This window comes from Mercenaria mercenaria, chromosome 2 (assembly GCF_021730395.1).
Source record: "Mercenaria mercenaria strain notata chromosome 2, MADL_Memer_1, whole genome shotgun sequence".
NCBI classification, from domain to species: Eukaryota; Metazoa; Mollusca; class Bivalvia; order Venerida; family Veneridae; genus Mercenaria; species Mercenaria mercenaria.
The window spans coordinates 52,028,311-52,045,367 of NC_069362.1; the positions used below are offsets into that span (position 1 = coordinate 52,028,311).

At 32.1% G+C, this 17,057-nt stretch overlaps 1 protein-coding gene across 6 annotated transcripts in view; it reads right to left on the minus strand.

The window, feature by feature from the left end:
- LOC123563963 (ras-GEF domain-containing family member 1B-like) overlaps positions 1-17,057 on the minus strand; it is a 77,358-nt gene that overhangs the window by 11,332 nt on the left and 48,969 nt on the right. For 4 of the 6 annotated variants that reach the window (XM_045357161.2, XM_045357162.2, XM_053536604.1 and 1 more), the window contains 3 exons: positions 4,642-4,737; positions 1,612-1,701; positions 419-496 (listed from right to left, as the gene is read on the minus strand). In XM_045357161.2, the coding sequence (XP_045213096.1) occupies positions 419-496; positions 1,612-1,701; positions 4,642-4,737 (264 nt within the window). Of the gene's footprint in view, positions 1-418; positions 497-1,611; positions 1,702-4,641; positions 4,738-5,009; positions 5,435-13,445; positions 13,865-17,057 lie in introns of those variants that run through there. The other 2 variants (XM_053536602.1, XM_053536603.1) reach the window with 2 other exon arrangements.

Below are 17,057 nucleotides of genomic sequence, written 5' to 3' on the forward strand. Positions count from 1 at the left end.
GCATAAATTACAAAATCACTGATCATCATACATGATGGTGTCAGCAATTCTGTGGAACTACAGATTCTGAAGTCTTTCCCTTACATGGCATTTGTAACCATAATCTTCCTTCATTTAAAGCAACTTATTCACACTTAAGGTATAATTTTTTCCCTCTCAAAAACAATAAAATGCTCTATGGGTGACCAGTGGTACTTACCGACATATAATTTTTGCAAGACATAATATTTTTGACATAACAAAGAAAATCAACATTCTTCTTGCTTTTTTTTTTACCTGATTATTTAACAATTTCTTATTTTTCAATGTAATTTACACATTCTAAGCCAAAGTAGGTGGAAATAAACATGCTGAAAAATTACACTCCAATTGTGAGCAAGTAGCTTTAAATTACTTAAATAATTCAAGTCAAGCTTACCTGGCATACTTCTGACAGGAGTTCATGGGGTCGGATAAACAGCCGTGAACTTAACAAAAATGTAAACACATATGTCCTCTGAAATATAGAAAGGAAATAATAAGAAATAATCTTCATACTGTAAACAATAAAATCTATTCATCAAAACAGAAGCATGCACCAAAAACATTTCCAGACAAACTGCCCTTTTAAAAGCATGTTTTATAATGAATAAAATGAATAATTGTAGAGTTCAGCAGGTTCAGACTGCTAATAAACAACTCTGACATCTCACATTTGTTTTATCTCTTATACATTATTACTGGTCATATTTCAGAAATTCATCATTTATCAAATACACTAATTACTAATTATTACTACTTTGATCCACCCATATTAATGAACCAGGATTCCCTCATTTTCTTCAAATAATCTTAAATCTGACTTCCATCTTGTAACAAATGCTGGGCGGATGAAAACATGATAAATGCATGCTTTATTGTACAATTTCTCTCATTATTTTCTCTGAAATGTTGCCCCCAATATTTCCTTTGATAGCTGTTGCAAGACGATATTCCCAGAAATGCAAAACACTGGTAATTGGTCTGGAGATATATCGAAATGCTACTGTTTTCACTAGTAGTCTAGATCTATGAGGAATTCAGTTTTTTTGTTAATTACTGTCATAATCAAACACAGAGAAAGTTACATATAGAAAGATACACTCTTCAGATAATAGTTCAGTTGGCATAATAATTAGATTCCAGATTAGCAATAACAGGTGCATCCGGTGTTGCAGCAAAATCAATAAAAATAAAAGTAATTTCAAAACAAAAACATGTACTGCTAGTGGAGTTTCATGTCCCTAATACTTAACTTGAGATGTTAAAGTGCTCTTACACATTTTTGATTATTATAAACATGCTGAAAATGATTATGTTACTCCTGGTTGCAGACAATTAGGTGCCAAGTACTTTGGTTTATAGCTCAATGCATTAGCTATCTGATAAACTAAAATTTGCGAAACTGCAGAAATAATGAAAGTAAAAGTTACCAAATTATTTTGAAAGAAATAAAAGGTGCTAATTCTGGATCCCTAACATAATGGCTGGCCAGTCACTTGAAGATTTTTCACCATCAAATCAATGCTTCCTTATACGGTATGTTAGTACTACATGTCATTATGAATCAGTATACACAACAGTATGACTTACATCTGGGTTATATTCCTTTGTGGGAACCAGGTGTTGTATGAGAGCCTCAGTGGAACCAGCCACAAGATTCCCATCCTTGAATGTCAATGCCTGAAACACACAAATATAATTATGACTAGGATTGATCAAAAGTACTAAAAATGTTCCTATGAACTATAATGATATGATCGAGGTAAATTCATGAATTTAATCATCTCTAGCAATAAACAGTGCTAAAAGCATATATAAAATATAACAACCATAGAACATGTGACACTCTATATAAACACAACAGCTGTGTCTTTCTTGTATAATGTCTGTGACAATACAAAATTAACTGAAAGCATGCAACTATAACAACCAAAATCATCTGACAGCATCTTTTCATTTATTTGAGGATCAATACAACAGAATAATAAAGCTTATATAACATTGGTCACCAAGGAAACAGGAAGTCTTAAATGTCTGTGTATTAGCCATATATCAAGAAACTTTCTTTCAATACTTCAAGATTTATGAGATATTATGAATAGAATTTCTATATGAACTTTCTTATACAACCACTAAATATTCTAAAACTTGCCTGTCAGCAGAGTTTAAACTATAGAAGACTACTGAAAATTTAATATACCAGGCAGCATTCACTTTCCAAACCTTGGAAATTCTGACAGTTTGCCTTACTTCTGGTACATTTTTTCCAGATGCTTACAAGCTCAACATAAGCAAAAAAGCAGATCTGAGGGCACAATTTAACCAGAATACCTCAATGAATAAACATGGTTTCCTGTTTACCAAACAAATACCACCTACGATTTTCTTACAGGAATCCTGAACTTCATTTGTTCAGGTAATCCAATTATCTTAAAAACAGTATTTTGAGATATCAAACAGATTGGAATAAAACAATCAGTTTTGGCAAAGGGAAGACAAAAATGCCTGCTGTGGGGATGAATGAATATTCTACCAGCAATCTACGTCTCAGTCATCTAAGTAAAACATTTTGAAACTGACTGTTTACAGGACTTCCCTGAGTAGGAGAAAGACACAAAGGGTGGATACACAGACCAAATCATGCAACATGAAGAAGTAACAAATATGTCACCAATGTAACAAGATACTTCACTGAATTTTGTTCACCACAACTCTTAACAACAGGGCACTAGATGAGCCTGGCTAATTGATGTGTTAAACAACAACAACAGGAAACCAACAGGGCAATTAATGATGGAAACACGGATCAGATTACGGAAATCTGCCCTTGTAAGAACTTCAAAACAGGCTAAAAACTGCCACTTTGGCACTTTTTGTCAATGTAAACAATTGATTCTAACAACTTTCACTTGAACAAAAAAATAGGACTGTAATTATGTAACTCAAATTAAGAACTCTTAAAAACAACGAACAAAGCTATTCAAAAAAATAAAAACAAGTTTCAATATACAGTAAAATTCCTACTTACGACCACGCCGAAATTATGACCGCACCGCTAATACGACCGATTTTGCAAAGAACGGAATATTTCCTTCTTAAAACCAATTGTCGTTTGTCCGAAAATGCGACCAGACCGCTAATCCACTAATGCGACCACCAATTTCAGAACTGTTTGACTTTTTCACACTTAATTAATCACCGCAATTACGACCACTCAAATTTTTCTGTATGTTACCGCGAATCACCGCGAGAATTAACACGTGCGACATCGTGTTAACACGTTAAGCGTGTACATTGTGTTAATTGCTAACAAGTCTTTTAAATGTTATCAAAACAACGTATCAAACTGTTTGATTGTCTGAAATTGTTAAAAGATGTTTGGTGTTTTGCATCGCTATTTAACATATTAAGAAATTGTTGAAATAACTAATTTATTTGTAATTAGACGAATGCCCGCTGATAGCCCGCTGATCGAATTGACCAGATTAAAACGGATTTAATTAGATGTAAACGGTGTTTGTTTGTTATTATTAATGTAAATACGTTTGGGATTTCAGCAGAGAATGAAGTTTAAAAAGGTTTGATATCGTTTGTTTTTAATTGGTCAAAATTCAAATCATTATCAGTGAAGTGCGTCCTTAATTAATACACAGTTTGATCCGTAATTCTTTGATTAACACAGTGATCAAGTATTAAAGGCTAATGAAATGCTTATCTTTATCAGTCTTCTTTCGTATCTGATACTAACATAGTCATGGAAAAACGAAAACGGAAAGTCTGCCAGACCTTTCCCGTACAGCCTGGTCCACTAATCAGACCAGACCGCTAATAAGACCAGTTTTACAAAGAACCATGGGTGGTCTTAATAGCGAAATTTTACTGTATCTATGTTTGTACTGTTTCTGATATCATATTGGGCTGAATGATCTCTTTCAAGTTGTTATGGATGAGGAAGAACCGAAAGTGTCAACCATTGCATTATAAGAAATGAAAATGACAAAATTCCAATTGTACAACCATTAGTAATGATTTTTGTCTCAGTGATGAGAAAACTGAATTTTGTTACAAGGTATTGTGATGAAAAATATATTGACTTTGAACCAGAAATGAAATGGCAACAACTTCTTTATCTGAAAATTCTTTGACCATAGAAAATGCATCAAACTGAGTCTGTTCAAGAACGGTATTAAAATGTGCAAAACCTCATGCACCCTCTGAACAGAAAATACAACACCACCAGTCCATGTGCTGGGAGACTTTTTACAGCTGCCACATGGCACTTTAAAGTAAATAAATGCTTTAATTAATCAGTTTGATCCATATCTGCAAGCGGTTCCAATTGGCAGAAAGAAAAGACAAAATACAGGTGGATGGTGTTTATGTTATACACTTATTGAATGTCTTGGCCAAAACTATTTCTCATGGTCCAAAGGACAGAAGGCAGAGAGTTCTGACTGATGACCAGCAAGTTACAGGATATCAGAAATAAAGTTGTTTATGTTTTCTCTTTAGCCCAGCATGTCTGTAGACTGGTCAATAGCACAGACTATGGATTGACGATTTATATAAGGAGTCATGTCATATATAAAAGAGTGGTGAAGGAAAGTATCAGGTACTTACATCATTCTCATTACAGTTGGTGCTCTGGCAGTCGTAACCACCTCCTGCCTTGTCAAACATCGCTGACAGACTTTGCATCTGGGGGACAACGTTCTTCTGAAAATACACAAGCAAAACATGTCTTGAAATGGAAAGAAAAAAATTTGATAGGTACCATTTATATTATGAATCAAAAGTCATGAAGATATCCAGTCACTACACACTTTATAATGAAAGATTGTACAAGCTTGTATTGACAACTAAAAGCATATTATGCACACTGCATAAGCATTCATCTTTTTCTCCTTAGGTATCAACCTTAGTTGCAAATAATTTTCATATAAATCAATAAACAAAACATTAAAAAAAAAAAAATCATAAAGTCATACCTTTGCTAAAAGCCTCATTTTTGTAATTCCAGAATTAATATTCCACAATTTTTATAAAGTCAATATTTATATTTCAATAGCAGTTTCGTTTCAAACAAATGAACAATTCATTAGTCTTGGCGGTAAATATAAACAAACAGTTGTACTCCTCTATTCTGATTGGTCAACTGAGCAGTCTCTTGAGAAAAATATGGTTTTGATTGGTTGCTTATGATTTGAAGTATCATAAACCACTAATTGGTCCCTAACATGTCAGCTACTTGTGATAATATCAAGAGAACCAACTCCCTGCTGAGTTAACAGCAGAGGCCATCAGATAGCAGTATATGTAAAGTCTCTGACAGGTTGATGAGCTTATTTATTCCTTAAACACTGCAGAAGAGCCCACTTTATCCCTAATGTGAAATTACTTCCCTATGTAGTTAAAACAGTAGTGTTCTAAATTTTACTTCAAAATAGGAAATAACCTAACTTCTCTTTTTACTTTTAAAGTTATATTTTGTTACAGTGATGTCTTATATGGAGAAAAACCTGGGAAATTTCATTGCTATTTTAAAATTTATCTTTTTCCAACTCAAGTAGTATTACGTCAAAAACTTCAATCACAGGACCGAAACTGACTGAGGAAACAATATAACATTCAAGGACTTGACACTTCACTGAAGATGATGTCTCATCTTGGTTACAATACATCACTGGATAACTAAATTGTGCAATCATGTATTAAGTGGTTTAATTATAGCATCAAGAATGAAATGGTGTCTCCCCTATTTTTAGTTCTAAAACTGAAACTGGGATTTTTTTCAAACTGACTCGCAGCTACAGATCTTTCAGAAAAACCAGACAGGTGTCCATTTGACAGTTTTCATGATTCCAGGTCAAATACTTCTTGAGACATATGCGTCACAACTCTTAGGCCCTTTATGCATATGTTTTACTAAGTCATAAGCAGTCAATCTGATCAAGCAGAGTGAAATCCCAAACAAAGCCCCAGTTATGTATTAACTTCCCATATTGAATAATATTCCTATAATGTTTCATCACTAGGTCAAATACTTTTTGAGACAAATGCCATACAAATTTTTAGGCCCCAAGGCCATAACTCTGGTCAGCTGAGTGACCTCAGATGCACATTTTCACAATTGCTACATTTTGCTGAATTTAGGTTGAATACTTTAAGAGATGTGCATGACACAAACTCTGACCAGCGGATGACATTTTTATATAGATCTAAGTGATACCCCTACCACACAAACAAAAAATGTTGGGGGATGGGAGGGGCACAAAAAGCCAGCAAAATGCAATGTGCAGTGGCAATTATTTATGCATGCTTGTTATGCCATGTTGGACTGATAGCCTTATGGAATAAATTAATAAAACTCTTTTGAAAACTCTTTGTGATGACAAGGGTGATAATATAATTTGGAAACCAATTAGCTTAGTTAATGCACTGTTTCAGCAAACCAATATAAAAATGCCAAAAAGTCAAGGTATTACTAAATCTACTGATGGATGGAATGTTCTTTTTCTAACCATGATGGGATGACAAGTTGTTTTTTTTTGCATTTAACAGAGATCATAAAATATTTTAAGCAAAATTAGTTACATATGTTCAAAAATATGGTCTATCAAGTACTGAACTGTCAGTCCTCCCAAAAATCAAATGATCTCTTTCCTACTAATAAAATGCTTGAATGTAGCCAATACTGTCATTCAGTATGGAATATTTGTTATTCTAAGACCTGGTACACAGGAAAAGGCAGTTTTTCAAGATCAGAAGCTATAAAAAGACATAATCAATGAAGCTGTTCCTCTGGCTAAATAGGTAAACAACAGCATAATTGTAAAATCTTAAGACAACAGAAAAAGGTGTACTACTGTAAATTGTTAACTGTAGTTGTCAGAGGCTGCCACACTCAAATTCATGTTCTAGCATTCCAGGCATAAACAAACACAGTTATTATAATGTTTGACATAATTATGATTGTCCAGTTTAGATATCTTTGAAAGGAAATCTAGTTAATAACTCTTACCTAAATCTCTTCTTTTAATGGTCAAAAAAGCAGCTACCTTATTTATAATATGTAATAAGGGTCAGATGACATAAAAAATATATAAGTAATACTTCTTAACATAGAAAATTTTTGTATGCATTGAATTCAAAAAGTGCTACAAGTACTCAAGTTTGACAAGTTGCTGTATAACAAATATCAGCTGTCTAAAAGGGCTGAAAGAAGTGTCTGTGGTTACTATTTTTACCACAAAAAGCCACAGAATGTTGGAATGTGGTTACCATCCTCCCACACTTCCTAACAAAATAAATATGTTTGTTCATTACATTTGGATTATTTTGTTCAGGACTTCTGAATAAAGCAGACAAGTATGATCTTCATTTAGATGAACTAATCAAGAAAGCAATTAACAGACTATGCTTTGATATTTCTCTACAGATGTAATCTGTCCTATTTGCATAATGATCATACTAAAGCACATTCTTCTAAATATAAATATACACTTTCGATTTTTTTAGTAACTTTGATAATAACAATCTTTAACACAAGATGATCTGAATGAGGTTTATGATTTATATCATTTTAATAAATCTTTAGATGCATTCAACTTTCTTCATGTCAACTTAATTGATAAAAAAAACTATTATAATTATTTCCTGTCCCCCTAAAAAATGACAACTGAGCAAAGATGACCCAGACTTTCTTGTTAAGGTTAAACAGACATCAAATTAAGACTGAAATGTTAAAATGAAAAGGCATTTTCAGGCTTGAGTAACATGTTGACTTTTACGATTACAATCTTTTGTCACTGATGTGACGCTCAGATACATTGTAATGGAAACAAATTCAAAATACCACCTCAGTGTTACAGAAAGATCAAAGATAACTACAAGAATATTTGTTTAGATTAAAAGAAAACAAACATAAAGTCATTCCATTCATGTGTTAATATTTGGATCACACAGTGTCACATTTTGAACACTAAATGGTCAGTGGCCTGACTAGGGGAGGTACACAGAAGAAGTTATCTAGTCACCTCCACAGTTGTATTTGCAATCTCTTTAATGTGATTATGGAGGTTTTTGTAGTCTCTAGCTGTGTCCCTATAGACTACCATTATGATAAAAAAATGTTTTCTTGAATTAGAAATTGAATAATTGCATTTGGGGTCTATCAAACAGTGTATTTATTCAGACAATCTGTTCACATATAAACATACCTCTGGGAGAGAATAAACAGAAACAGCAGAAGTAAATTAGCAAACTGCTGACCACAATAAACACGCAATCTAAAACAATATTTGGCCTGTATGATGAAAATATTATTCCTTTCAAAAAGATCAAACAGTTTTTTGAAAGAAAACATTCCTTACATCTTTGATCTGCAAATGATGCAGTCTGAAAACAAGAACTTCTGAACTCACATAGTCAAGGCAAATTGAATGCAAGAACTTCTTTCTAAACTCACATCTTAAAAAAATATCTTAGAAAAATATTTAAGAATCCAAAGTTTCAAACATCTGAAAAGAAAAGAATGCATCACATAATCCTGCAAGTTATATACTTTGATCAAATCTTAACTACCATAGTTTTCTGCACTTTCGCTTCAGAAAAAAAACTTCTGCATGAATACATTTTTGTCAGAACTAGAATGACTAGTGTTTCATCAGTTCTTCATACTGTTGATGTGGTCATTTACATGATATGTGAGATGTTCCAGCTAATGTATAAGCGAACCATAGTCATCTTCACAATAAGCAAAGACAAATTTACTGTTCAAACAATGTAAAATATCTGAACTTTCAATAATTTATATTGGTAGTAAAGCAGTAATTATAAGATTGTTGGAACATTTAGCAATAATGATATGCCAGCAAAAGCATGTCTAAATGTTAAATATATTCCGAAAATGAGATAAACATATAGTGGCTATGTAAAAGTTTCTACTCCAATTAATAAATTACTGTAATTCTGTGGGGTATCATAATAGCTGATGAACTTTTCACCAAAGTTTTGGCAAGTTCAGTGTATTAAAGCAGTCAGTCTTCTTTGGAATAGTATACATATTCAAATGCAGGAGAAACAATGAAACAATAAAAGTAATTAACTGTTTATAAATTGATATGAATCAATTTAGACATTAAGCCCTAGCAATTAAGTAATCCACTACCCACATCAACACCTGGTACAATGGCAAACTGTCAAACAACTCAAACCCTCCATCACTTCTAAACCTTATGGTCTTCCTGGCCTATATTAATAGAATGGAGAAAACTGACTATTTTAGTAGGAGTAAATGTTTTACAACTGCCTTATACAGCACAGATGTGAATTTGTCAGATCTGCTACCAAATGTGCTATTCAATGTAAATACACTGTGTCACACTGATATGTAATAGCTATAGATATATAAATAGTACATTGATATCAACTGTGCAGAAAAGGACAAAAAGTCTGCTTAGTTTTTCGAATCAATTCCATTTTTTTTTAACTACCTTTATTTATATGTATTACCACAATGGTGCATGTTTTATGCATTATATATATTTTATGACTACCATTGAACTAAATGGCTCCAGAATGCTGCAAGGAAGCAATAAACTGTGTCTTCTTCTCAGATACTTCAACAAAATATGTGAACAACATGTCTGATTACAACCTGAAATGTGTCTGTTTATGTTTTCTGTTTGTAAGAATGCATATTATCATGTCCTAGCACCTACATTGTCTGTTTATGTTTTTTCCCTGTTATCAGTAGATATGACAGTGATAATAATGAGAATATGATGACAGATCAAATACTGTAATTATCTTGCCCAGGGCAGGTGTCAGAAGCTGCATAAATCTGACAGGATTCCTCTGATAATATTGCCATATCTCATGTAACTTTCTCTTGCTAAACCCTCTAGAAAATATTGCTATATCTACTGTTCCTTGTTTGAATCCTGTAAAAATCATTTTATAGAAGGGTAGACACGCAATGAAATAATCACTATACATAGTGATAAACTTGTTGTATGATTGCTCTTTTTAATTTTTTTCTTCTGTTATGTTATAACAATTCTTTTAAGTTCTTTGTTGCACAAAATTAAAACATGGAAAACACTATGATTATAACTTATATAAATAAATATCTACATTGCAAACTATAAGACAACAAAAACATTTATTCAAAACTAACCAATGAAAACTTTCATAGAAAACCAACAAGAAAAATTCTTACAAAAACCAACAACATCATTTATTTATAGAAACCAACAAGAGCTCTCAAGACTTGTACTTATAGAAACCAACATGAGCTTTACAAATTAAAACCACAAGACTAAATTTGCTTAATAAAAGCAACAAGACATTTACTTGTAATTAAAACCATAAGACCTTAACTTATTTAGAAACAGCATGATCAGACAGAAACTAAAACAACATTTACTTATAGAAACTGTAACAACAATTACTGTTACTTTTTGAAACCAACATGATGTTAACTTTAATTATACATACCAAAAATGACTTTTACTTACTGAAAAGTTGATACACAAGCACAAGGATGTATCAGTAGGGAAGTGGTTGAAATGTTGATTTGTCATAGCATGTCAAAATTAGAGCTGAGATGTAGATACATTGTAAAACATTACAAAAACAAGCAGTTTTTTTATCAAGAAAACCCTGCCAAATCTCATAGTAACCTCCAAAATTTCAGTGTGAAGTTAGTCAGACAACATTATGATGTAAAACAACTCACAATGCCAAACACATGTCATTTTTGCAACCAGCATAATAAAGGCTGCAGTTCATGTTTAATTTATCTCAATTTATCATTTATTACATCATTACAGTGGCAAATTTGATATGTATTTCCTAGAACCTAGTAACCTACCAACAGGAATGTTTCAGACAAACATTATCTTGTGCACTTGTTTTCTTAGAGGTAAAATCTGGTATTCAAGTTCTTCACTAAAGCATCTGGAGCACCTCGGGTAAGAAATAATCTGATGTACCAATCTAAGATATATAACTGAATCATTAATCCACCATCAATGAATAAACAAGTACAGTTGGTTACATAACCAGAACTTGCCTCTGCTTAATTTATATAAATTGATTTATCTGAATGATTGCAACATTAAATATACTGAGGAAAGGAATTCTTAAGGAATAATTTGTATATCAGATATTTACAAATAAAGCTGATGAAATGTAAAACAACAGGTCACAATAAAACTCGGTAATATCATAGCTTATTCATCACTGATCAATTTGTTTATTTCTTTATGAAAAGAATTTTCCTCTGTATCTTTTCTAATTCTGTATTCTGAAATTTATCAAAAGTATTCCAACAGTGTCATTGTTTCGTAAAGTACTGACAGTAAAATAGGATAATTGAATAACTTTAAGAAAAACTATTAAACTGGCAGAAACTGTTGTAAAATGTAGACAAGATCTCCCAAGAGAAAGAAACAGTTTATAATGACAACAGTCCTGTCTGTTGTTTGACATTATTCACTATTAAAGCTTTTTTGTTACAATGTTCTCAATACTATAATAGAACTTTTCCAGGAGCCTTATTCAAATGGCATTAAGGTTTGACCCATGTTATAGACCTGGTCAGAATTATTTTTATTGTAAAACATTCATGCCTATTTTAAAGGTTATTTATTTGCAAGGAAATTCCAAGGCTACATTGTCCACTCCTTTCATTAAATTTTTGTTTGAAACATAAGAGAAAAGCTCATTTTACATAATTTGTCTATCTTTCAATGTAAAATACGACACTGAAATTTACTTTTTTAATGTTTAAAAGAAGATTTTAAAAAATGCAACTTTCGACTTTGTATTAAATCATAGTAAAATTGTTGCACATGTATAAATCATTCTCTCATTGTAAGAGCTGGCATCTCAACAGGGTAGTTAGTTCTTCCCCTGACCTTATTCTTTCATCCTTGACTTTTGCACTTTTCAACTTTTCATCTATGTCATTTTCATCCATCTTAAGACAAAAGTGATGATTGAACCAAGCATAGAAGGGCAGTACTTAACATTTACCCTGCCACTGACATATGAGACATCCTGTTTAAGCCTATTAGTGTCAATTATGACAGTCAAGCAGAAAGTATTCCTCCTACTTCACATTTGTCCAAGAAACAAGAAGTTGTCTTAGAATTATGAAATGTGAAAATGACAGAGCATAAAACTGCATAATTGTGATTACTACAGACTTTACTACACAAACTGCATGGTTTCTTACATCTTTAATGTCAGCACTTGAAAGTGAACACTAAACAATATTTTTCTCTAAAATAGACAACGAACAAGGCAATTCATTGATGCAAGCATCAAAGACGCCGCCAAGTGTTGTGTCTGAAGTATATTTATTGCAATATGAGAAATCACCTAATCATTACTTTATTAGTCTGACTGGCTACAAGTTATCAACATTAGCACATAAAACAATATATGTTATAAACTGTTTAAAACATGAAGAATAAACATGATAGAAAAGTTTTACCATGCAATACAAATTCTCTACATACAATGACATTAACATTGCGAGTAGGTGGTCCCTTTACATACAAAATTAAAGTAATTATTTCACTAAGGTCATCTCCTGTGAAAAGTTCTTATATGCAGGAGCGTGTGTATGAAGTTTCACAGAAATGCAGTTTGTTGGGAAATGAGGAAATGTTGAAATTATTTCAAAGTTGTGGTTCACAGAAACCATTATTTTTATTATCATGTAATGTAATGAGTGTTTTCTATTTACTGATGATTTATAGGATATGAAAAGCTACACAGTTGTTGGTTACATGCAGTAAAACCTGTTGTTTCTGAAATATTCCATTAAATTAATCAGTACTGTAAATATGCTTTGAAGGCTGAATAAACAAAACAATGTGGTAACAACATAAAACTTGGTATTTCTATGATATAAAATGTAAAGGATCATTAAACTGTCTATAAATTTTATATGTGAGTTGTAAGTTAAGAAAAATATGCAGACAGAAGAAAAGTAAGTTATAGATGCAGCTGTTGCTTTCTCTACTTGTTCAATAAAACTGACTTCTGTGCAAACTCAAGTAAAACCTTAAAGATCATGTATAACAGCTTGCTACATTTCTCTGTGAAAACTAGACACATTATTTAGAATACTGGCTTTTTAACAGTCGAAACATGCAAATTCTCTTTACAAAAAAAAAATAAAAATGTACACTAGGTATAAATTTTTCTGTTAACAAGAAAAAGATTTTTTATCTGACAATGTGGTCCTTTAGAAAAAGCTTTTACTGAGATATGTAAGCAAATTTCAATTACTAACAATGATTATATATGTTTGTTCTTTTCTTTAATTTTATTTGGCATTTTACATACAACTTGATGCTGTACAGATTATAATAATCCATACTGAAAAAATGTAATAGTCAAGATACCTTGAGAGAATTGTTGTTATTTAATGAATCCTTTTCTAGCAGCTCCATTTCTATACACTATATTCTGTCCAACCATCTAACCACAAGTCATATATCCTGTTGCATAATTTTCATGTTTTTCCCCTAAAATATTTATGTTTACTTCACATGGAAAGCACCGATGCAAAACTTAAATCCTGTTTGTATACAATATCCCTGATGCATCAATTTTTTGTGTAATGTCACAAGAAATGTACCTTTTTTCATACCAAGAATGTTATATCCACAACATGACTATTCTGATACCTTAAATACTAAGAGCACATGAATATTTTATTATTATATCCCTACACTTAACAACCGCAAAATCACTATCAGCATTCTGCTGTAAGAATATCAGTGTTTTTTATGTAGCGGGTAAATATTGCCTCAAGTTGTAACTACATAGCATGAAGTATTGGAGCTGAACCAATCAAAACAGCATAGCAAATAAAAAACGGAGTTTAACATATGCAAGATATATCAGTAGATATATAAACAAATGCTCGATCAACCACGATATCGGCCACAATTCGTGTGACAGCCTCAAGCTTTAATTGATACCATAAAAATGCTGACATAAATTTATTAAACCAGGTTAAACCACATTTCATATAAGGTATTTATTTGGTCTGTAATGTTTTATCTGCACGCAACTTGGAAGTTTTAATCGTTTTGAGACTTAAAAAAGCAGTGTATAACCTACCTAATACTGAAGGGAAATTTTTTTTTAACTAAACATAAATAACACCAGAAAAATATAACCTCTATCATTAATTAAAGACTTTAATGAACTATTTTTATGAAATTTTAACTGTCATTAATTGGTAGCATGCTTACTGAAATACTTCGTAAAAGTCTGTTTTGTAATAAATGCAAGCTCAGGACTTTGCATGATAAATGAACGTGGATTGCTGTGTTACTATTTAATTCTTACTTATAAATTCAGTGGTGGCCTACATAGGCTGCAATATTTCTATTTAGGTGAACATTACATTTTTCACTGTCATACTGTTCTAAATTTGACAAGCAATAAGGAGAAAAAAACTTGCAGTTTACTCTGCCAGTAACATTATTTAAATTACAAAGTTAAAGCCTCAACTTTCAGTAATATTGCATAAGCAAAAAATCACCATGAACTGCAAGTTTGATTTACAGGTTCAGTTTACAGTTTTTGTTTAACAGATTGATGAAAATACAAATCATTTTGTAGATAACAGTAATGGAGTGTTAAATTATTCAACATTGATGAGCCAGACAACACATTAGTTTTCACAGGCAAATGAATGCAATTTTCTCCTAGGTTGTTATTTATGCAATACTGAACACTGAGGAAAATTATCAGAGGAAAGACTTCCTACAATAAACTGACATATAGTATACAATATACAGCACTTAAAATTATCAGGCTATACCTTATTAAACTTTTTTGTAACAGGTAAAAAGAAGTGCTGCATTTAGCATTAATGTACATGAAACAGACACTGCTTACAAGGAAAGACAAAAGGCAACTAAAACTTTTCAAGAAAAATATTGTTTTGTGGGTATTATTGCCATTGAATAAGTTCTAATAGTGAAACATACTATGTATGTCTATGCAACTCCAGGGGTCATGATTTGAATAATCTTGGTAAACAAGCATTCAAAAGTTTTTCTATGCAGATAACGGTTGAGCAAGTGACCTAGTTTTTGAATCCACATCTTAGCCTTGGAATCATCAAGATAAATATTCTAACCAAGTTTCATGAAGATAGGGTCATAAATGTGGCCTCTACAGTGTTAACAAGCTTTTCCTTTGATTTGAGTGGTGACCTAGTTTTTGAACCCACATGACCCAGTTTCGAATTTGGCCTAGGAATCGTCAAGATAAACATTCTTACCAAGTTTCATGAAGATGGGGTCATAAATATGGCCTCTAGAGTGTTAACAAGTTTTTCCTTTGATTTAAGCGGTTGACCTAGTTCCTTCTTAAAGAATAATTTGTATATCAGATATTTACAAATAAAGCTGATGAAATGTAAAACAACAGGTCACAATAAAACTCGGTAATATCATAGCTTATTCATCACTGATCAATTTGTTTATTTCTTTATGAAAAGAATTTTCCTCTGTATCTTTTCTAATTCTGTATTCTGAAATTTATCAAAAGTATTCCAACAGTGTCATTGTTTCGTAAAGTACTGACAGTAAAATAGGATAATTGAATAACTTTAAGAAAAACTATTAAACTGGCAGAAACTGTTGTAAAATGTAGACAAGATCTCCCAAGAGAAAGAAACAGTTTATAATGGCAACAGTCCTGTCTGTTGTTTGACATTATTCACTATTAAAGCTTTTTTGTTACAATGTTCTCAATACTATAATAGAACTTTTCCAGGAGCCTTATTCAAATGGCATTAAGGTTTGACCCATGTTATAGACCTGGTCAGAATTATTTTTATTGTAAAACATTCATGCCTATTTTAAAGGTTATTTATTTGCAAGGAAATTCCAAGGCTACATTGTCCACTCCTTTCATTAAATTTTTGTTTGAAACATAAGAGAAAAGCTCATTTTACATAATTTGTCTATCTTTCAATGTAAAATACGACACTGAAATTTACTTTTTTAATGTTTAAAAGAAGATTTTAAAAAATGCAACTTTCGACTTTGTATTAAATCATTGTAAAAATGTTGCACATGTATAAATCATTCTCTCATTGTAAGAGCTGGCATCTCAACAGGGTAGTTAGTTCTTACCCTGACCTTATTCTTTCATCCTTGACTTTTGCACTTTTCAACTTTTCATCCATGTCATTTTCATCCATCTTAAGACAAAAGTGATGATTGAACCAAGCCTAGGAATCGTCAAGATAAACATTCTTACCAAGTTTCATGAGCATGGGGTCATAAATATGGCCTCTAGAGTGTTAACAAGTTTTTCTTTTGATTTAAGCGGTTGACCTAGTTTCTGATCCCACATGACCCAGTTTTGTACTTGGCATAGGAAACATCAAGATATATATTCTGATGAAATTTCATGAAGATAGGGTCATAAATGTGGCTTCAAGAGTGTTAACAAGCTTTGCCTTTGATTTGACCTGGTGACGTAGTTTTTGACCACACATGGCCCAGTTTCGAATTTGGCCTAGAGATCATTAAGATAAACATTCTGTGCAAGTTTGTGTCAAATCAAAGCATAAATGAAACCTCTATATGGCTGAAAGGGCCAAAACAGAAAATTTTGCCCCTTTCAGGGACAGTACCTCTAGAACCCATGATGGAATCTAGCTGGTTTTCGAAAGGAACCAAGATCTTATTGTGACTTAAGTTGTGTGTAAGTGTGGTTAAAATCTAATGTAAAATGTCACTTCTATCGTGTTCACATGGTAAAACAAATTATCAAATTTTGGCTCTTTCAGGGGTCAATTAGGGGCCGTAACTCCGGAACCTATGACTGGATCTGACGGATTCTTCATGGAACCCAAGATCTATTGTTGTTAAAGATATCTTGCAAGTTTGTATCAAATCAATCCATAAATGAAGTCTCTATATGGCTGCAAAAGCCAAAATAGTGTATTTTGGCCCTTTAAGGGGCTATAACTCTGGAACCCA